Source organism: Folsomia candida, unplaced genomic scaffold (genome assembly GCF_002217175.1).
Source record: "Folsomia candida strain VU population unplaced genomic scaffold, ASM221717v1 Fcan01_Sc015, whole genome shotgun sequence".
Classification (NCBI taxonomy): domain Eukaryota; kingdom Metazoa; phylum Arthropoda; class Collembola; order Entomobryomorpha; family Isotomidae; genus Folsomia; species Folsomia candida.
In genome coordinates this window covers 2,926,597-2,950,037 of record NW_019091207.1, presented here as the reverse complement: position 1 = coordinate 2,950,037, position 23,441 = coordinate 2,926,597, and the positions used below count along the sequence as shown (strand labels likewise).

General features: G+C 33.6%; 1 protein-coding gene across 3 annotated transcripts in view; it reads right to left on the bottom strand.

Annotated features, from left to right (window-relative positions):
- Window positions 1-1,288: 1,288 nt before the first annotated feature.
- LOC110856380 (neuroligin-2) overlaps window positions 1,289-23,441 on the bottom strand; it is a 257,446-nt gene continuing 235,293 nt past the window's right edge. For all 3 annotated transcript variants that reach the window (XM_035856892.1, XM_035856893.1, XM_022104865.2), the window contains 9 exons: window positions 18,906-19,004; window positions 17,787-17,917; window positions 15,515-15,677; window positions 14,075-14,253; window positions 13,275-13,460; window positions 10,984-11,079; window positions 8,748-9,133; window positions 2,769-3,155; window positions 1,289-1,995 (listed from right to left, as the gene is read on the bottom strand). In XM_035856892.1, coding sequence (XP_035712785.1) covers window positions 1,586-1,995; window positions 2,769-3,155; window positions 8,748-9,133; window positions 10,984-11,079; window positions 13,275-13,460; window positions 14,075-14,253; window positions 15,515-15,677; window positions 17,787-17,917; window positions 18,906-19,004 — 2,037 coding nt within the window. In that variant the 3' untranslated portion in view covers window positions 1,289-1,585. The remainder of the gene's footprint in view (window positions 1,996-2,768; window positions 3,156-8,747; window positions 9,134-10,983; window positions 11,080-13,274; window positions 13,461-14,074; window positions 14,254-15,514; window positions 15,678-17,786; window positions 17,918-18,905; window positions 19,005-23,441) is intronic.

The following is a 23,441-nucleotide window of genomic DNA, read 5'->3' as shown; positions in this document are numbered from 1 at the left end:
GTCCTCACCCTCTGTTTACAATTTATAAACAAATATGAGGATTTCATCTGTGGTGACCCATACTGATTTTTTAAAATAATTCTACGGAGCTGAAATTATTATTACCAGTATATTCAGTTGAAATTTGGAATAATTTCTATAATGGTGGTACAAATTAGGAATATAATGCTAATTACAAAATTTGCCAACGTGTGAGGGTTTATTTACTGTACATAAATAAATATTACGACGTTATACAACAGAACCTTGCATCCGGCTCGGCAAAGCTGTGCACTGAGGTTTTTAAATCTTCATAATTCCAAGTTTTAATACTACCAAATATGAAAGTTTCCCGGTTTTTCACTAAAAACTTATCTTGTATCTTGACTAGTATTTCAAATAAAATTTGATCGAAATAAATTCTCCAGATACAAGATACAAGATACAAAATACTTTTGCGAAACGTTCAGATACAAGATACAAGATAAGATAAACTCCGTTACACAAGATACAAGATACAAGATTTATCTTGTATCTTGTATCTGATATCTTGTATCTTGTTAAACTATCTTGGCCAACCCTGCAATTTGCTTACATTTTATTCTGAGTGCACTTGGAAAAAGATACTATATATAAATATATGTGTCATGACATGTGTCTTCACTTCGCTGCATCGCAAAATTCGAAAGTAAAGTTTTGATAAACTGACAATGGAGGTCTCCCAACGTATGCTCACAGATTTGGATTAAACTAGCCTCAATCAATCGAAAATATAATTAGTATGAAATTTGCAAATGGCACTATCTGCTAATGCTCAAGTTTAGTGGAGATATTTGCATAAAATAGGAGAAGACACACCCCCAAGGCTGGCAAATTTTTCATTTTCCAAATTTGCTGCGCATTTTTCCCGCTTTGGATGCAAATATCTCCGCCAAACCTGCGCATTGGCAGATAGTTCCATTTGCAAATTTCATACTAATTAAATTTGTGATCGATTGACGCTAGTTTGGTCCAAGTCTGTGAATATACGTTGGGAGACCTCCATTGTGAGTAAACAGATGAGATAACGGGGGACGCAATTGTGAAGAAGCGATAAAAAAGATGAGGTTGATGTTCTTTAGATGGAAAATAATTTGCCTACGCGGAAAACTTCAATTATTATGTACTTTTAATGGATAATTTTACAATACAAAGCGAAATAATTACTCGCTTGTCTCATCTCGTCATTAAATTTAATAAATACTGCAACAATTATGCCATCCCCAAAAAATAATTAACCCACCCTCCCAATTAATTTTAACAACCACAATTAAAAAGATGAAGGTGTGTGTCTCCTTAATTTATTCAATTTTAATCTCTACCCAAATACAACGCAAAATTAGATTAATTTACGAATTAATTTACGAAACTATGTATTATCTTATCCAACAATAATTTCAGAATTACACATGTACATATTTATCGAGTGACAAAATCTTCTTATCCATTATACAAACATTTTTCTAGTACGAAATAAATTACGTATTTTTTCTGAGCAGTGATAAAGAACTTTTCGGGAAATTTTTTCCAAAACTTTCACAACTACAAACTTTCTTCCTGGTTCTTGTCAAACTTTAAGTTCTGCTTCATTCTCATTGTTCGAGTCACTATTGTACGTATCACTGTAATCGATTCGAACCCCGCGGCGGAGCGTTCCTCCGCCACTGGGCGTCGCACTACACCCCCCTCTCGGCGGGGGATATGGTTTCGTAGTATTTGTAACACTGGACGACGTACTGGAACCACCGCCACCACCCAGAAATGAGGTTAGTCCACCATTGCACCGGGGCAAGGTTGCTATCGCGAGTGGCGTCATGGCCGTCGTCGACATGACCGTGGTCGACGAGGTGGAGGAAAGCTGACTTGACGCCACGCTGGGCGACGACGTCTGTTGGTGTTGGTGATGAAAGTAGTTTCGAGGGAGGGTGTGGGTCGTGTAATTGGCAGGGTGGGTGGTCTCATGGGAGGCGAGGTTATCTGGAAAGGGGGAAGATAAGTATATAATTTTAGCTTATTTTGGAGGTACTGAAGTTGTGCGAAAAATTTATGCGAAAAATTTGCATATTTTTTAAGAAAGTAAGCAGTTTAGGTCAACGGACTTATATTAAACAGCCAACAATTTACAAGTTGATATTTGAAATTAAATCTACTCGGCAAAAGCTTTAGTTAATAAATTCTAATTATCACAATAAAATATCAATTTTTGAGAATTTGTAAGACTTGAAAATTTTGTATCAAATTTTTGAATTAATTTCCAAAAAGGCAACCTAATTTTGTGAAAACTTGATAACATATTTGTACAAAAGTAAGTAATTTATCTTAACCGAGTTATATAACTACACTCTGGGAGAAACATACCTGAAATGCCATCTTTTCCATGAAAACTTTACTTGAAAAATACTAACACTTTTTGAAAATTTGTAAGATGTGAGAGCTTTCCATTAAATCTCTGAATTAATTTGCAAGGACCCTCTGACAATTTAATTTGTGCCAAAAATATATGGTAAAAATTTGCCGAAAAGTAAGCAATTTATTTTAACGGACTCATATTAAATAACTATTTGCATTTGTATGTACAAAAAATTTGTAAGAATGCATCTAAAATCTTAATTTTTTCATAAATCTTTATCAAAAAAATACTAACGACTTTTAATTACTACAATTAAGCATTTACCAATATTTTTCAAATTTATCACATTTCTGAATTTATTTGCAAAGACGTTACCCTGTTCAATTATTGAATTCCTTACCCATCGTTAAAAGTGCCTTCTCCCCCAATAATTCTTGATGATGTTGTTTCACCGTGAGTTCCAAAACTTCCAATGCTTCAATTTCCGCTTGCAAGTGGGAACTTTGCGAATTTTGGAGGAACGAGCTGGCCGTCGTTCTGTTAGATTTGAGCAATTCGGGCGGCTCAGAGTACGAAAACTTGGTCGAGGTGGAACCATGGCGTAAATGGTGGGAGTCATTTTCATCGTCGCCACGATTTTCGCCCTCGTCCCGGGTCGTCGACGCGGACGAAGCGACGCCCAGGTTGGAACTGGACTTTAACAAGAGGCGAGATTTTCTTCTTCTCCGACCACGTTGACAAATTACGAGGGCAAAGATTAAGATGTTTAGGATGAGGAGGGAACAACCTGCAAATTATGGGGGGAAATTAGCATACATTTTTGGCAATTTATCAAACCCAAGATTTCCATTTTTTGACGCAATTCATTCGAAAACTTTGTAAACTCTGTAAAAGTGCAAGTTTTCTGCAATCAGTTGGGAGGAAATTATAAGTAGAAATTCAAATTTGTAACAATTTTGCGTATGGTTTCACATCGAATGTGAAATCTTTAAATTGATTTATTAGTTAAAGGTAATTGAGATCATTCATTCTAAGTTTCGCGTAAGGTATTTAGCAAAGTTTGTAAAATTACTTTGAAAACTTTAGGAAATTCAAGTAGTCATTGGTACCTTGTAAGAGCCTTAAGATTTGTAAATAACTTTTACAAAATAAAGACATGCCCTTGACCTGAGTAAGGGTTTCAAAATTTTGGAGCTAATTTTCCTTAGAAATATTTTTGAAATTTATTGAAATTGGAATATTGGAAGTGTTTGAATTGTCCCAATCTAAAATTTTCAATAATAAAAAAATAGTCATGGAATAAATCATCTGTAACCAGTTTCGTTCAATCGTTGATTTTACAATTTTTCAAAGCGTTGTCAAACTTTGACTTAAAAATCACATTTATTTTATAATGTGAAGATTGTGGAAAATAAAAATCTAAAATACCTGACTCCGTCAAGGCTTTGTAATTTTATCTGATTAGATAACGCATTAGCGTGAATTTCATACTACTAGGAAAATCTAGATCCGTCCCCACACTTTGTGTGCGTACATATTTTGTCAAAAAAAAGTATTTGCTTGCAATTCATGCCAGGTTTTGCAATCGTGTAAAGTTCCCCAGCCTATAAAGTCATACCAAAATCTAGGAAAGCTCTAATTAATTTTGCACTTATCAAGCAACGTTTTTATTTCTAATTTAGTACAACTTTCAAACGCAATTCATTCGTAGGTTTGTAAACTCCGCAGATAATTGCTCAAGGTTGCGAAGATTACGAAACAAAATCACGTAACAAACTGGGTATACTGTTATAAGATTTTACGAAAAAAAGGCCACGGTATTTTGTAAACCCAAGTAATTCAGAATTTTTAAATTGTTTTCAAAGTTTATAAAATTTTCACCAAGTTCGACTTAAATTTCAGAACAACTTGGCAATAAGAATTCACCCATCTGTACCAAATTTCATAATTTTATCACTGCAAATGACTTCCAACTTGGCCAAATTTCTTGGCAAATTTGTCCCCCCTTTTAATCAGGCTAATTCATTCGAAACACTACTTCGTCACGACACACTCTCCCACTTTTCCTTTAATCTCGTCTCGCATTACATACATTTCGCCATGATTTTGTCAAATCAAAAGAGAAAGTTGCGTCCTTTCATAGTTAAGAAAGTTGCCACTTTGACTTGACCAACACAAGAATCAAAGAGTCAAAGACGACCATTCATTCAGTTCGTCTGACGAAGAAACTGAGTATTCCTTCTCACAAAGAAGGAATACTCCCTTAAAAATCGGGTAGTAACAATTTCATATTACGAAATTAAAAATTATCAATTTATAAAAAAAATCTGGTTTGTTGGACTTGTAAAAAAGGAGAATTATAAAGTTCGTGAAATAATGTGAAAACCGTTGGTAAAGACATTACCAAAATTAGTGACACAATAATGAGGCAGTTCACAGAGGTCTTGGTAACTTTATAAAATTCGTTATCAAGTAAAATTTTACAAATAATTGACAACTTGATTTATGACCCGATAAAATTATGATTTTTGTAAATGTTTCAAAAATCGTGAAATCCACAAGTAGCTAACGAATAAAATTTGAATAAAAAATTGCAAACCTTTCTCATTCCAAAAAATAGTCAAAGGTTAACACCGTTGTAGAAATTGAAAAGTAAAAAAAAATTAACAACCGAAATTCAGATGCGATTCATGAGCACCATTGGCGCTGCGCCAAGATCATTTGAATTGTCTTACTCACAATGGAGGTCTCCCAACGTATGCTTACAGATTTGGACCAAACTAGTGTCAATCGATCACAAATATAATTAGTATGAAATTTGCAAATGGAACTATCTGCCAATGCGCAGGTTTGGCGGAGATATTTGCATCCAAAACGGGAAAAATGCGCAGGAAATTTGGAAAATGAAAAGTTTACCACCCTTTGGGGTGCGTTTTCTCCTCTTTTTATGCAAATATCTCTGCTAAACTTGATCATTGGCAGATGGTTCCATTGCAAATTTCATACTAATTATATTTGTGATCGGTTGACGCTAATATGGTCAGCATGCAACCTCGACCATCACGTGCTCGTATCCTTCCCACACTGTGAGTATGGTAGGGATACGAACGCGGGAATCAAATTTTGGCCGAGGTTGGATGCTGAGAACTATAGTTTGGTACAAATCTGTGAGCATACGTTGGGAGACCTCCATTGTCAGACGAAGAGTGTCTTTTTATTTTATAAAAGTTTGTAAAATTATTTTATAAACTAAAAACATGAACCCTATCAAATTATGTATTAAAAATTGGAATCTATGTATTTTAGCTACACGTCATAACGAAATTACTAAAAAAGTAATTTGGGTACGAAAACTTGACAAAATACTCAAAAATCGAAAATTAAGGCAATTTACGCATATTTGTAAAATCCATAAATTCCATAAACTTAAAAAAAATTACAAAAATTTTACAAATATTTCTGAGGAAAATTAGCTTACACATTTTTGTGAACTTCAAGGCATCTTTTTATTTTGTATTAAAATAAAAACTGAAAAAAAATCTTGTATTTTACAATAAAAGGTTATAAAATTATTTTACAAAACTTACAAAGTTACCACTGACTGCGTGAATTGACTCAATATTAATCACGGTAACACGTTACTAAACATCAAGACATTACCAAAAACCATAACCGTTTGGTAACAGCACAAATTAACCCATTTGAACAAAATTGCTAGCTAAATTCGTACAATTCAGTGGTAACAAAATTGAACAAAATTATTACCCACTCGGTAACAACAACAATATATACCCTAAAATTTCTAAGTGTGTAAAAACCTAGCAAGTAACTTTCTCCCTCTGGGTTTCCTTCTCCTTCGCCTCGTCGGATTATTATTATTTGCTCTTTCATCATCCATTTCCACTTCAAGGGACAAAGTGGTGGTATCATCATCATCATCATCTCCGTTACATTAGTTACATCACGGCACCAAGTACGCAAGAAGATTGAATAGAAGAAAACCGAAAGGGGACGGTTGATTAGGAAATTCGCGGAGTGGAAGCGAATTCTACGCAACAAAAGAACTCCTTTCTCTCAAGATGTGTTCTCTCTCGTCATATTCTTGTCAATGCGTATCAGAAATTAGTGGGAATTAGTGTGATTTTAGGGCAAATTGGGGAAAATATTTCCTAATTAAGACTGGCAATTATTAATTTATTTTACCAGTATTTATAACCTTCTCGTCAGAATAATGTACCAAAGTAGATAGATTTATGCTGAAATATATTAATAACTTGACTTGCATATTAGAAATATTGTGACATGTTCTCGTCTAATTCTTGTCAATAGATAACAGAAATTAAGGAATTTGTGTGATTTTAGGGGAAATATTTCCTGACTAAAACTAACAATTATTATTTTATTTCACCAGTATTTCCAACCTTCTCGTCAGAAGAATGTAGATTTATGGCCAAATAGATCTTAATTAATTGATTTGTTAAAAGCATTGTGCCGGGTTTACTCCTCTAATTCTTGTCAATGTGAAATTTAGAAATTAATGTGATTTTAGGGAAAAATTGGGAAAATATTTCCCAATTAAACCTGCCAATTTATAGTAAGGCAGATCACGCAGTCCTTGGTAACTTTGTAAAATTCATAGGTTTTGTAAAATAACTTATAACTGCGATTTAGCTAGTTACGCTGGCAAAAATAGATTTCTACAAAAATTTGAAGGAATTAAATATTTGAAAAAATATCGAAATGAAAATTTATTTTTAAGGAGTTTAACGCCAATTAAAAAAAAAATAGTAAACTTTAACCTTTATTAAGAAAAAGATGCAACCTTTCCCCAGACTCAAAGTCAACAACGGTACAATTTTTAAAAATGAAAAATTTTAATAAGTTTAAATTATGGCAGAATTCACGCAGTCATTGGCAACTTTATAAAATGTTTGCGTTGTGTAAAATAATTTTTATAAACTAAAGAGACACGCTTGATCTGAGGATAAGTTTTAAAAAAATTGGAATTTTGCTCAGAAATCTTTATAAAAGTTTGTAAGTTTGCAGAATTTATGGAGTTTACAATGTTACAAAGGTCTGCGTGAAGTGCTTTTTACCATTATTTCCACATTTTCATAAAAATTTTAGAATCTGTGCCGCCAAAAGCAACAATTGTATCTTTATGTACTTGAAATAATCAAATTTATTTCAATCATTCTAATCGGTCTTGAAGTTTTACATTTGCTTCTTTTTAAAAGAAATTTCTAAAAATCACAAAATTTCAGAAAATTTTTTGCATTTTTTTTGCCCCAGTAAACAATGAACCTCTTCTCAAAATAGGAATCAACTTCTCCCTTGTTAACCTACTCGGGTGAATAATCTCATTATTTCACTCTGTCGATTGTTACATAACTAAATAAACGCTAATCATGCGTTAATTCAAATTCCTTCTTGTTTTATCTCCCATTCGCACAAATGAACAAATTACGAATGGAATTCTTCCCTTAACTCATAATTTGTATCGTAATATCCCAATTCAAGGTACAATCCTAGTCCTCAAAATGCACTGTTACAACCATACCTGTTCACTTTCATTCATGTGACTGTTTATGATCGAGAATGATGGTGAATGAAAATGAATTTCTTATGATTTGAATAAAAATGAGTGAAAGATTCAGTCATTTCAAGTGAATGATTGTGAATGAAAGGATTTTTCACTCATTTCATTTTTCACCCTATGCTTAACTTAATACATGGGGCGAAGTAAGAAATGAAGCCAGATGATTTGAAATGAAATGAGTTTGAAAGAAAATGAGTGATTGTAAATGAAAATCTTCACACAGGAAGCGGGATGATTGAACTTTGAATGAAAAAAGTTTTTCTGAACAGGTATGGATACAATTTCTTTGTCCGACCTGTTTATTTGTTTTTTTAAATTGAAATAATTCATATTATTTCTACACGGCGTTAAACCCACGGAAAATAATAATGCTGAAATTCGCTCACATTTTATAATATGGTTCAACTATGTATCTATTGCAAAACAAAGGCAATCAGCGTTACAAGTGGGTTAGTTTATTTTGTTAACGTTTGAAAAATATAAAAGCAATTCATGCAGTCCTTGGTAACTTTGTAAAATACGTAAAAACTTGCAAAATTTTGCAAGTATTTCGAAGGAAAATTAGGTAGCTTACTTTTTTTTGTAAACTTACTCATAGATCAAGGGTGTCATTTAATTTTGTAAAAATTTCTAAAATTATGGTACAAAATTTACGGACTTTGAAATACAAGTTACCAATGACGTCGTGAATTGTCTCAATGAAGGAAAATTTACAGAGTTTACCACGTGACAAACAAATTGCGTCTATAATTTGATCCTAAATTTTAAATATTAACTCACCGACTGCAATCGTAATCGCCAAAATGACCGAGTATGGTGGGAAATTTGACCCATCGAAGAAATTTGTCGCCGTTCCAGTCTCATTTGTCCCCCTCCCGCCACTCTGCACGGATGATGAGACGGGAGAATAGCACGTGGTCAGAGTTAAGGTGGGACTTTTCCCGCCCTTAGCGCCTCCTAAGTCTGTCTCAATTCCAGTTTCACTTTGCCCATCTTCACCACCCAATAAAGTTACCCCATCCACCCCGGGGGATACCCCGCCCTCCACCCCGTACCCGTATCCTAGCAGGAGGTCGTACAACATGGCAGAATTTAGTCCCCCGCCAACAACACCCACGTCCTGCCCGGGTGGTTCTTGTTCTCCGTCCTCCTCCGGCTGTTTCAACCTGTGTGTAACAAACATATGCAAATTAGCGTATGTTACCTTAACAAAAGTTGCTTCATCTCTACAAATATTTCGCAATATTTGCTGCTGGAGGTACATAAAATTTCGCAATTTGTTATTACCACGGGCAAAAGTTAGTTTCAATGCTTCCTTTTTGCCTTGTTTAAATTAACCACCCACTCAACTCACCAAACACAAAATATGGTTAGTTGCATAGCTTTCCATTTATTAGATTATCTATCTTATAAAACAGGCCGTTACATATGCCCCGGAAGTGAAAGTAGATAAGTACTTGAATTAAAATATGATGCTCCAACTGGTACTAAATCTTAGTGATTTACATAGTTATAGTCGATGATGATGGATAAGGTAGTTATCAACTGTGTGGGTATCAGGACTTATCGATATAAAATCTGTCTATAACGTATTTATAAAATAATTAAATATCAAAAATGACGCAATTTTCCATCTTTTTCGAAAACCATATATGCTTTTTGAAAAACGTAATTATAATAACGTTAAAAAATACATGCATAAATACCCTTCATTATGATAAGTTAGTTATCTGCGATTATCCCAGCCAGTTATTTATAGATACATAAAACAATCTACGAAATATTTATGAAATACATATTTACATAAATCTATCTGAATAACCGCCACAAATTTTTTCCCACTAAAAATATCCTTGTCCAAAAATAAATACATAAATAAATCCCCCGCATTAATTATGTCCACGTCTGGCGAAGGGCTTTACTTGCTAGTTTTGCCCATAAATAACACGTGCTCCTCCTCGTGTAACAACTTTCTCTCATATTTTAAGCACACAAATACGGCAATAAAAAGGGGTCCGTCTGATAAGACAACTAACCATTTTCCCAATTTTGTGACACTCTACACATGTAATATTTTATGGGCAAATTTACTTTACTCCAGTTGGACCACCACTAACAAGTCGGTATTTGTAAACTTTTGGGTAAGAACCGCACCTGTAATCACCCCTAAAATGAAGAAATTGTTGCGTAAAAGATTTACTTGCAAATTTTGTTGTCGAAATTTATCTCTCATTTCATTCACTCGAAGAACCAACCACATTCTTCTTCTCCACTTTAAGAATCCACATTTATCAAACAATTCCTAAGTAAAACCTGGCTTGATGCGAGGCACACTCATTACTGGGGAGAGCGGAGGAGTAAAGGCGGAAGACGAGATAAAGATGAGGCTCTTGAAAAAGGAGGGTTCCGAAATTTCGGAGATTTTTTTAAAATACGGTTTTATGCAGGATTTTGTAAATTTTGGGGTTTTGAATATTTTTGTAGATTCGGTTCAAAATGTTTTATTTTTATAATTAATAAGGACGAATTTTGAAAATACGCAAATTAATTTTTTAAATACGCAATTTATCCTTTTAAAATTAACCATGCAACATTTTAAACATACACAATTAATTTTTTTTTAATTAACAACGCTAAATTTTGAAAATACGTAATTTAAATATTTTCAAACGATTTTCATTAACAAATAAAACACAATTAACAAAATTACTTTGTGCTAAGAATTTCACTCCAAGTTTAACCTTATTTCCCTCAAGTTGGATTATTTCGGTGCAGCATTATTACCGGTAAACCCAACTGGTAAAAAACTACCAACACTCTATCCTACCAAATAAGTAACATCCAAAATGTCCACTATCGCATCTTCCGTATCTTTAACAACTTTCCAAACCCTCAAAATTTACATCTTTCTCAAAATTCCTTATTTTTTCCCATAGGTTCCCTGAAGCCACACAATTTCCATATTTAATGGTACATACACACACTGGTTTTACCAAAGTAAATCTAAATCACCAACCTTCCCATGTAGAGAACGGGGTCGTTTCCTCCTTTCATCTTGTTATGGAAGCTGGAAGCCATCTGAGCCCCGCTCCGTTGCAATTCGGGCACCAATCTTTTCATAAATTTCAAAAGAACCACGTTATCATTAAAGTCTTATACGCAATCCATTTAACAAACCGCAACCGCCTATTTATACACAATGAAAAATGAATGAATCAAGAAAGGTTTGCACAAAATAATTAACTCTGGTAAAGAAAAAAATTCGTGAGTATAAAATGTGATGAATTTAGTAGTATGAGTCTCGTAAGTGGTGAAAGTCCTGAAATATGCCGTTGAAATGGAAAATGGAAAAATTGTTCTGGTTTAAGAAAACACAGGAAATAGGTTTTGATTCGAGTCTAATTACTAGTAATTACACTATTAGAAATCCGGTATTAAAATAGCACCAAACGGTATTCACATATAACTCTAACAAAGTGGTTTTGATAAGTCATACCGTGTAGTAATGGTAAAGTTTTACCATATCCGTACATACCTGTTCACTTTCATTCATTTGGCTGGTTACGATAGTGAATGATCGTGAATAAGAATGAATTTCCTGTCATTTGAATGAACATGATTGAAAGGATTCCGTCATTTCAGATGAATGACTGTAAATGAAATTATTTCTTACTCATTTCATTTTTCACCCAATGCTTACTACATGGGGCGAAGTAAGAAATGAAGTCCGATGAAGTGAAATGAAATGAGTTTAAAAGAAAATGACTGAATCTAAATGAAAATCAGAAATTCGGAGGCTAATCCTTTTAAATGAAAATTTTGTTTTTGAACAGGTATGCATCGGTATATAGCAAGTTTTTATTACTATACTATAAATTTAATACCAAGTGGTAGCAACTTTAACATCGAAACATCAATACCTGACTGACTATAAAAGATTTCTAACAGTATAAGAAAAATTATAACGGAAAGGACTGCGAATGACAAGGTACAAATTTTGCTGGATGGATACAAATATATTAATTTCCGAACGTGACAATTTTTTTTCTCGATCGGAAAAACTACTAAAAACTCATTTTTTCGAAGTTATTTTTTTAATAATTACAAGCATCGCAAATAATTATTTACAATTTTTTTTAGCAGGAATTATCTTTAAAAATTCGACGTAATGGAATTTTCAGCTGGTGCTATGCTATGTTGCGTCAAAAAAGTGGAAACTTTCAGCTAATTAATTTGTGCATAAAATTTAGGCCGTAATAAAGGCAAGGGTTACGGAATAATAATGTGTGGTCAGTTGCATACATGTATTTCTCAACTCCGATTTTTGTCATTAATCATATCCGGCCTATTTTAAGCTCTTTTTAATTCAATACTAATTCTCATTTAATAATTTAGCCAATATTTTATAACGGGAAAAGAAAAATTGGCCTTTGATTGTATTCTTGGAAAGTAATTGATTGAGATTTATTTTTTAAAAGTGAAGAGAATTAGATATCAAAGTTTTCAGGAATAATTTTTTTGGCCACATTTAACGCCGTATAGAGTTTTATGGGAATTTGTGCGGTGCATTTGACATATTTAGATCAAATCTCGGTATAAATTTTCCACAACTTTAACACAATTTAACGCCAGTATACAAAATTTTATTGAACCTGAAATTATGTATTATTGAAATTGACATAATTTTTCAAAATATTAAATTTTTGTTTCGCAAATTTCTGAAACAAATTTCCACTTGTGGATAGGACGTCAAAACTGTGCAAATCTGACGCCAGTTTGACAAAATTTTAATGCCTGTTTTCCGAAATAGATTTTAGATTAAATATTTCACTTGAAATTGAAGTTGACTACATTTTTGAAAATGAATAAATTTTTGCTTCAAATTTGTGAAACAATTTTTTTGCTACAAAATTATCCACGTATTTCTACCCGGAGAGAAAGTGCATAAAGGACCATGCGTAAAGCACGTGACGTGATCTTAATTTATTACACTGTTAATAATCTGGTAATAAACATTACCGAAAAAAGCACAAGTGTATGACTCTACCAAAGTGGTAATGATACGTTGTACCGTGTGGTAATCGCTTGGTAATAAAGTTTTACCATCATGGTAACGAATTTTTACTACCTGGTAAAATATTATTACCAAATTTATTACCGATAAATCATTACCTGCGTGGATTATTAATTTTTTAGCATGGACATATTCAAGTCAAAATTTCCCGAAAATCGAACCCATTCTTCCCGCACGGGCCAGGCCTGCCTACTCATTTCCTTTATTCCCAATTCCCACCCCGTTTTCATTACCTGAGCCAAATGGCCATCTGATGTGCCCTGTAATGACTCCGGGTACGTATTTTATTCGCTCCAATTTCCAAATATTTTTGATGAAGTCGGTCATACAATTCCCAAACCGTATTTTTGTAACGATTCCTCTCCTTTGAAACTGGCCATGATGAGATCGAGTCAATTTTTATTGGCCCGTTGGGATTCCTGGGACATACAGAGTGCAAAAATTATTACGCAAAGTCATGAAGCCGAAGAGTTAACGTTTTACACGGCCCGAACCAAGCCTTATCTAAAGGTTGGTGGGTATGTCTGTTCCTCCGTCTTAATAGATTAATTTGGTGCATTTTACTTGAGTAAAAAATATAATGACGCAATTGGTAATAAAATTTTTGTCGGTAACAATTTGCTATGGATGGAAAATTTAGATTTTTAACTGAATTAGTTAATTTGGTACATTTTACTCGATTTATAAATAAGATCATTAATCGCGCTTAGAAGAAATTGGTAACAAAATTTTGCTATCCGTAATAATCTGCTATTGAACAATTATTTCTGGGAATTTAAAAATTTGCAACTGCGCCAGTAAAAATTTCTCACTTCAAGGCGCCAAATTAACTGAAATTTATTATTCTAGTTCGGTAGCAAATTGTTACCAGACGGGGAAGCTTCTTGTACTTTTCCAAAAATTATAAGGAATTACTTTATGTTTTTGAATAATTTTGCTAAATTCTAGTTATTTATTTTTAATAATTTGATAAGTAAACAATGGCTCGGGCTATGTGAATTTGCAGTAGAATTTATTTTGCGTGTTTATTTACCCAGTGCGTCCAAAGTTTGATATGAAACTCATCCAAAGCTCGGATAAGGCGACTTCCCCTTTTGAATAGTTGGATGGCAGTGGGCTCGGGAGGAAGGGGAGCACTCCCCCAGTGGCAAATTCAATCAGGGGGTTGCCAAATATGTAATTCAATTCTTCCCCACCACCGGCACCAGCTCGCTAAAAAATTAATACATTCTACATTTTAAAACATTTTTCTTACAAAAAGTAACACAAATTCTAAAGTAAAAATTAATCTTTTGACCTGTTTAAAGTAAAAAATGATACCCATTTTAAAATAAGAATCCGTTTTTTGCACAATTTTTATATAAAAAATAGCACGTATATTTAAAAAAAATCGTTTTTTGCACAATTTCTAGTATTTAACAATTTTGACATCGAAGAATTTGGGGATATTAATTACTCTCAATTTTAGAAATAATTTTGTTCAATTCTCGCAACACAAAAAATAGCGATAAAAAATTCCCTGTATAGTTGGACACCGAATTTAGAATTTTTCTCTTGATGTAGTATTATTCTAACAATAAGGTGAATTTCAAGTCAGTGATAATTTAATCGTTTTCATATGAGTTAATACATTTTGTACAATTACGTAATGAAACAATTTTCAAATCATAACGTCGCAGTTTAGATTTCGAAAACTTTCCCACATTAAAAAGTTGGTTACAATAGATCTAAAATCCGTATTTATTTTATGCAGAGAAGTTAAATGACAATTCATGCTTCTGAAAATTGGACAAAGTTCACGCCAACTTTTGCCATTTCATAAATATTATTGCATATTTCAATATTATAAGATTATTATCACAATTTTTCACATACCGTTGACAAAGTTTTGGTAGAAAGTTTACAATATTTTGGCAAAATTGTGTGCCAAAAATCAAACAAGATTTTACCATCCCATCTTAAAATTACTTGTAATTTCATGTAAAGGTTGGTATGACGTATGAACTAAACAAAATTTTTATTTACCCCCAAAATTAGACTTTATTAGTAACTCATGACAAATTAAAACCAAATCGGTGACAAATAAATAATAACTGTGAAGTTATCCTGATAGTAAAAAAAATAAACAATTTGGGACCGAATTATTTATCACAGTGAGGCATCACGCAGTCCTTGGTAACTTTGTAAAATCCGTAAACTTACAAACTTTTAGACATATTTGCAACCAAAATTACCTCACCAATTTTTGCAAACTTACGCAGATCAGGCTGCCTTTTTATCTTCTAAAAATTTGTAAAATAAGTTTACACAATTTATGGATTTTACAAAGTTACCAAGGGCTGACTGAATTATCTCCTCGGTATAAACCAAGTATAAATACAATTTACGTTTGTAACGACTTTATCTCTTTACAATTTCGCAGTTTAAATATAATCGGTAACAAACTAGCATTTTTAATTACCAAAATACTTACATGATAATTGTACAAACCGTCTTTCGTCGAGTGTTCGAAAACATAGAAAAATGCCTTTTTCACCAAACTCGAGTCCGTAACGGCGACGACAGGAGCGAGGGCGACACAATCCGTGACCGCGTTTACAGCCATGTCCCGCGTGCTTATCGGGTGTTGCGCCGTTCTACGAAATTTTATGCGATAAAATTGTCATTTTCATTGTAAAATTGAAAAATGGTATAATTATTAGCCGCGCGCTATAACTTGTCCCCGTCTCATACACAAATTAACGGTTTCTACAACACAGTCAGTATACACGCTCCACACTCTACAACACGGCAGAGTGCACCGTTAAAATGTGTATGAGACGGGGACAAGTTAAAGCGCGCGGATAATATATTGAGGTAAATTCACGCGGTGCTTGGTAACTTTGTGAAATCGGTAAGTTTTGTAAAACAAACTTTTACAAAGTAAAGAGACGTCCTTGATCTGAGCAATTTTACAAAAATTTGTGAGCTAATTTTCCCTAGAAAAATTTCTAAAATTTTGTAAAATTTAAGTTTACGGGATTTACGAATTTTACAATGTTACCAAACCCCACATGAATCACCTCATTATTTCCAACTTTCTCATCATATAAATATCAAAAATTTTAGAATCTATGTCCAAAATTGAGTAATTATGTAAATAAATCTTAATTAATTGATTGATTAAAAATATTGTACAATCGTTACTCATAAAAACCTAATTTATTTCCCAAGAAGAAAGAGTATATCTGCATAGACTTTAAATGATCAACTTTTTTTAAATCACTTCGATCGGTCTTAAACTTGTACATTTTCTTCTTTTTAAAACAATGCAAAACCTGCGTGAATCGTCTCAATTTAGTGGTCTCAACGGTTCTCGGTTCTCATAGAACCGAACCGGAACCGATGGCTTCGGTTCGGTTCCGGTTTATACGGAGAACCGAACCGAACCGAAACTTTCATTACCGGTTCGGTTCCGGTTCCAAGTCTTTGAGAACCGAATCGAACCGGCCGGTTCGGGGTGAACCGAACTTCATACATAAATCAATTAGCGAAGTTAATCATATTTTCGAAAAAGTTTTCCGAACTTCCCGAAATACACCTAGTTTCCAAAATGAAATTTTGACGTGGCCGCACCACCAAAGTTCCCAACATGAAACTTTTACTTGGTTAAACCCCCAATGTTTCCAAAACGAAATTTTGACTTGGTTACACCCCCAATATTTCCAAAATGATATTTTCACCCCAAAGTTTCCTAAACAAAATTTTTACCCCCAAAAGTTTCGGAAATGAAATTTTGACGTGACTGCACCCCCAAAGTTTCCAAAATGGAATTTTGATCTGGTTACACCCCCAAAGTTTCCAAAATGGAATTTTGATCTGGTTACACCCCCAAAGTTTCCAAAATGGAATTTTGATCTGGTTACACCCCCAAAGTTTCCAAAATGGAATTTTGATCTGGTTACACCCCCAAAGTTTCCAAAATGGAATTTTGATCTGGTTACACCCCCAAAGTTTCCAAAATGGAATTTTGACTTGGTTACACCCCCAAAGTTTCCGAAATGAAATTCCAACTTAGTTACACCCCCAAAGTTTCCGAAATGAAATTTCCATTGATTCACTTGCACCCCAAACTTGGAATTGTTTTCTAACGTCAATAATACATAAGTGGTTTTGCTGTTGACATGTGTTAGAATTTGCATGTTTAAATACAGATAAGTTATTGGCTTGTATGTGAAATTTCATCAGAAACACGTCAATTAGCATTGTTTGTTGTTTATTGCATATTAATAACACTACCGGTTTGACCCGAACCGCCGGTTCGGTCACGGTTTGGTCCGGTTCCGGTTCGGTTCCAGCTAAAAATAGTTCGGTTCTGTTTCGGTTCTTCAATTCCGGTTCTCGGTTCGAAACCGGTTCTTCCAAGAACCGAACCGAACCGCACCGTTGAGACCACTAGTCTCAATAATTACTAAATAATTTACCTAGATTTAATTGATTTCAGTTTTACTGTAAAAATTTCATAAATTCTTCGACCAATTTCAACAATAAAGTTTTCTTGTTAAAATTTTCGCATTTATTTGCAAGAAAATCTCAAAAATTAATAACAACTATCAAAGTTTAAATATAAAATTCAAGTAAAGAGTTTCTGAATTTTCACATTTATTTTTTTGACAGAAATTTGTATTATAAAAACCTCATGAGAAACTAGGGCACACATTTACCCAATTAATTTTTGAGTTTCATAATTAAACGAAATTACTCACCTCTCCCAGTCAATGTACTCATTAGTGATAGTGGCCAGAATTTCGTTCCTATGGTAGCGATACGAGTTGCGGACGAGGGTTCTCAAGATTGCGTCACGACGATGGGACTCGAAGCCAAATTCGAGATCCATCTGTTTCCGGGAGGCGAAGGGAGGAGGAAGAAAGTGGAATAGGGAAAACTTTAGTCGTAAACTTGGATGAAAGAGACATTCAACAAATGACGAGAGCAGTAAAAACATGGAGATCAAAATGGAGATAACATTGACATTACTTTATCATGAGACAGGGTGGCGAAGTTGGAATTGTGGAAGTGGCAAGAATTTTGCAAGAAACTGTGAAATTTGGGAAGAAATTGGCAAAAATTTCATGAAACTGGTAGAAATTGAGAAATTACTGCAAAATAAAGAATTACTGAAAATTGAGGAATGTTAAGAAATTTAGGAAACATTAGAAATCGTCAAATTACGGGATAGAAATTATTCCGAAAAAGAAAAGAAATGCTTAGAAAAGGACAAATTACTGAAAATTAGAATTTACGAAAAATTACGAAATGTTTAGAAATTTAAGGAATTACTTGAATTGGAAGATTAGAAATTACTCAAAATTAAGAAATGCTTATAAATTTACAAGTTATTAGAAATCTATAAATTGGAATTCCTACAAATTATTAAATAATTAGAAACAGAAAAATAATTGAAATTTACAACAAATAACATATTTACAAATTGCTCCTTCCGAAATTGTAACCTAATAAAACCTAATAAGTAATTCATCTTCCATTGTATTTTTATTCGTCAAAATGAAATTTGTCTCCTCGTAGCGTCGATGTTCCAAATTTTTAATAATTTACAAGCCAAACTTTAGCATTTAGGTGGGTCGAATTTCAGTAAATACAGAGTGAAATACACAGTTGACAGTTTACATTTCTTGTAAAATCCCACAAATAAATACTTTGATCACAATTTCTTGCATTTCTTTCACACCTCGGAAATTTCCCCACCCTGCTCTGAAATTCTGAAATTCTTGCAAGAAAACTATTTCACTTTCTCTCAGCTCCGTCATGAAAATTAAATTAAATACATACACACAATTCTCAAAATTAATCATTTTACGACGCACCTCACTAAACTCGGTCAACTTTTCCAGTGATGATAAACCCACAAGGATGTCGTACTTCTTCCCGACTTCCCTCTTCCCCATGGGCGGGGGGCTGTTGAGCTGCAAAAAAAACAGGCAAAATTCGCAATATCAATTTACGCAAAAAAAGAGATTGAATATTTCTCATCAGTTTAATCGTGCCATCAAATCAACAAAGGAATTCGTAAGGTTTGTGAGTTTATGCAAACCAACGAAAGCCTGAGTTTTGGGGGTATTCACGTCAAAATAAGAAAATTCTGCATTTCGACCTTTTTTACATATTAGTTTGCAAAAACTGGTTTGAAATTAAATAATTGTTTTCGCAACAAGGTGACAAATTTGGCAACAGAATAACTATAATTGGCAAACTGTTAGTGACTCAAATCATTTACATATGTAACTTTTAAGATAATCATTCTACAAAATCTTCAGGAAATTAATATTTCACAAGTAAACTGTTCAATAAATCAATGATTTTCTGAGGCTATTCACTGGGAAGTTTGTAATATTGGTAAATTTTGTAAAATCATTTCATAAACGTGCACAAAATGACAAGATGTCCATGATCTGAGTAAGTTTAGGAAAATTTGTAGACTAATTTTCTTCACAAATATTTGTAAAATTTTGTAAAAGTTTGTAAGTTTATGGAATTTACAAGATTACCAATGGTTGCGTGAATTGTAAAATTGTAATTACGTCTCCGTCGAATCTGTAACGAGTTTTGGGCATTGTTGGTTTTACGATTTCTCTAAACGGCATCAAGCTTTAACTTTGACTAATCTCGCATTTTTTTTGTGATGCGAAAGGTTTCAAAGTTTTGTATTTGAATACAATTTGAATTGTGGCTGCGTAATTTTAAGTTATTACCAAATCAATACGGGTACAGAGTAGAGTATATATTTGACTCTACCAGATTTTTAAGTGTAGAAATTATGGTAACAAAGTAAGACCAAGGAATTTGTTATCAAACCTCATGTTCGTAACAACGTTTGTTACTGAATTATTTACAGAAGAGCAAGAACGTCCAAATTTTCAAAATTCTTAATAAGCAGCAAATAATTCCGAATTTGTTGCCAAACTTTTTATAGCCGCGCTCGTTCCTGCGTTATTTACAAGATAGGAATACTGTCAAATATTTTGACATAATGTCGTACAAATTTTGAGGAATATGTCTCAAATCGATGTCGTTTTCAGATTTTTGTATAATCTGATGTATAAAACTTCAAATTAAGGTGTTCCCCGTCTCGTTGTAACATAACGTTTGTTTTGTAAATTTTTCCAAACAATAATTTTTTACATGACTAAAAATTATGAAATTCGAGCGATCTTTTTAATTTACTGTTTCAAAATTTTATAAAATTCCTAATCAATAAAAAACAATTGCGGAAAACTTTCTTTCTAGTTGTTCTGCCACCAAATTATTTCCTGTGCGTTTTAAACCCAATTTTTGATTAGAGAAACGCCGTGAATACGCCTTTCTCAAGATTTCACCGATCAAAAACAAAAGCCTGCTCCACCACGCAGATTGGACAGATTGCTTTATTCCCCTCATTAAATTCTGGTCTTCACGACGACGACGACCAGAACCATTCTTGGAACGGAATGAATTAGGTCATCAAGAAGTGGACATCCAATTACAAAAGGCTATCAAATTCCGCATCTTCTCGAAATGGGATGTAATTTCACCCAAGGCTATTCTTAACTCGGCCCGACACGCATTTCCGTGTTGATGGGGTTTACTTATCTCGTACGAAATGAAAACATGGGTTTTGCGGACATTGTAAAGTTCCATTTCATTCATGCGACAAAAGGATGAGATTTAGATGGTTAGTTACACTGGTAAAAAATATATTTCAGAAAATTCCGAAAACTTAAATATTAAAAAAAAGTTATCAAAATAAGAATGAATTTTTTAATGAGGTTGACGCCATTTTTTCAAAATTAGTGAAATGTACGTCATATAATTTGATATACTTTTGGTGAAATTTTAATAACATGCAAATTTATAAATTGTAATATAGTCAATTCATTGATTGTTTTGCAATCTTGCAAAATCCGTGTTGGATTTTATTGTTCAAAAATTTAGGAATAAATAAAAATAAATCTCAAAAATTTATAAATTAGAGAAATGAGAAACTTGGTATTGAAATATTGTAATCAATTTTTGCAAAAATGAATACTTGTTGTGCAACGACTTGTTTGACTTGAGAGACGAAACATAAATTTTAAAAATGTATAAATGACTTTTTTTGATATCAGGTTATTGATGTCTTCAAAGTAAGGCTTACATTTTGTAAAAAATATATAATTTTGCAATCTTGCAAAATCCTTTTACTCGTATCTCGTACGAAATGAAAACATGGGTTTGTGGACATTATAAAGTTCCAAAAGGATGAGATTTAGATAGTTGCGTACGTACACTGGCAAAAAATATATTTCAAAAAATTTCGAAAACCTTAAATATTTACAAAAAAGTTATCAAAATAAGACATTATTTTATTAAATGAGTCTGACTCCATTAAAAAATAAATTAGCGAACTTAACTTCAGAAAGTGTATCAGATTTGAGGTTATGAATGAAGAAATTTAAATAAGATGTAAGTTTACAAATTTTAATAGTCAATTCTCGAAATGAAAACATATTGCGGACATTGTAAAGTTTCATTTCATGCGGGAAAAAGGATGAGATTTAGATAGTTATGTACACTGGCAAAAAATAGAGTTCTAAAAAATTGTAAGGAATTAAATGCTTAAAAAATATCACAATACAAATTTATTTGTTAATGAGTTTAACGCCATCGTAAAAAATAGTGAACTTAACTTGATAAGTTTTATTAGGTCTGTGATACGTCATTGTGACATTTTCATAACGGGCAAATTTATAAATTTTACTCGCAATGCTTGGTAGCTTTATTAAATCCGTGTTGATAAGGTTTACTTATCTTGTACGAAAACATGGGTTTGCGGAAATTGTACAATGTACAGTTTCATTTGCGGTAAAAGGATGGGATTTAGCTAGTTGCGCTGGCAAAAATAGATTTGTACAAAAATTTGAAGTAATAAAATGTTAAAATATGCATGTTAACAAAGTTTTCCATATTTATCAATTTTTAAGTTTGTCGACTTTTATGAGGGCTGAGCATTTTCCAACCTTTTTCCCAGGACAAGGGATTAAAAGGGTCCTTTTGTTTTTATGCCTCATTAGAAGGGACACTTCGTTTGAGCATAACTCTGCGTAGTTTGTATGGTCACTTCTGACCACATATTATTACATATGTATGAATGTCTCCTATGTACTGTCAAAACCTTAAAACCAAGTTGTTTAATAAAAATCACCATCAGTCTAAAAATATCTTCCAGCGAGATCATTTTTACTTTCATGGTAGCAAAGCCGTTAGTTTGTATGATTCATATTGTTGGTCTCAACCTGCCTCATTGAGTGTCTCAAAAGTGCCCCAGTCTCAGAGTCTGTTAAAGTCTCACAACGAGAAGAACTGTTTCCTGTTCAACACTTGATAAACTGAAGTAGATCAGTGTTATTGTTGTGAAGTGAAAAGGTCAATTCATCAGTTAATAATAGCAGTAAGTCTCCACTGCCCAGTGCCAGTCTGGACGGAGTAAGCCTGTAAAAGTGTGCCGTGAATTGGACCATTGTTTGGACAAGAGACATCAACCCTTTGACTCTACCCGAAGCTGAACCTTCCGCCCGAGGACGAGTTTTATTGAGGACGACCACTCTACCCAAATCCTGAGTTCCCGTCTACCAAATCTCGACCTTTTTCGATTCTACTGCTCTTTATTAGGCAAAGAGAAGGTAACAAGTCTATTTCTGTTTTTCGCTTCTGCTTTCCCTACTCCACAACGACAAGATGACATCAACAATCAAAAGAATAGATGTTACGCACATTGTCAAGCTAGACGACACCAATTACGCGAGGTGGAGACTTCAGATAACTTTACTTCTCAAGTCACATGACCTGTGGGAAGTGGTCAACGGCACTACCCAACGACCTGCAGATGAAGCACAACAGCCAGCATGGGATAAGAAGGATATACAAGCACAATCCATCATTGTCCCCACTCTCAGTGCCACTCAAACAAATCATATTTATGACTGCGCTACATCAAAAGCAATGTTTGACAAGCTGAAAAGCATCAATTCAGATTCAAGCTCGCTTAACAAGCAACATACCATGGCTAGATTCTTCAATTACAAAATTGGCAAGAGTCAGTCATTGATTGAAGCATTTGCAGAGGTGGAAGAGCTGGGTAGAAGACTAAATGAAATTGGAGTCGTCATGCCTGAAGCATCCATTGTCACAAAGATTGTCTCAAGTCTCCCCGACGAGGAGTATAATGCCTTCAAAAAGGCATGGGACAGCGTTCCGGATAAGGACCAGAGCATGATAATGCTACTTGCCCGTCTGACGAAGGAGGAGTTGGAGAGGAAGGAATCCAAACCAGCAGCAACCAATCAAGATGCAGCAAAGGCATTCTTGACCCATGACCAGAAGAAAGG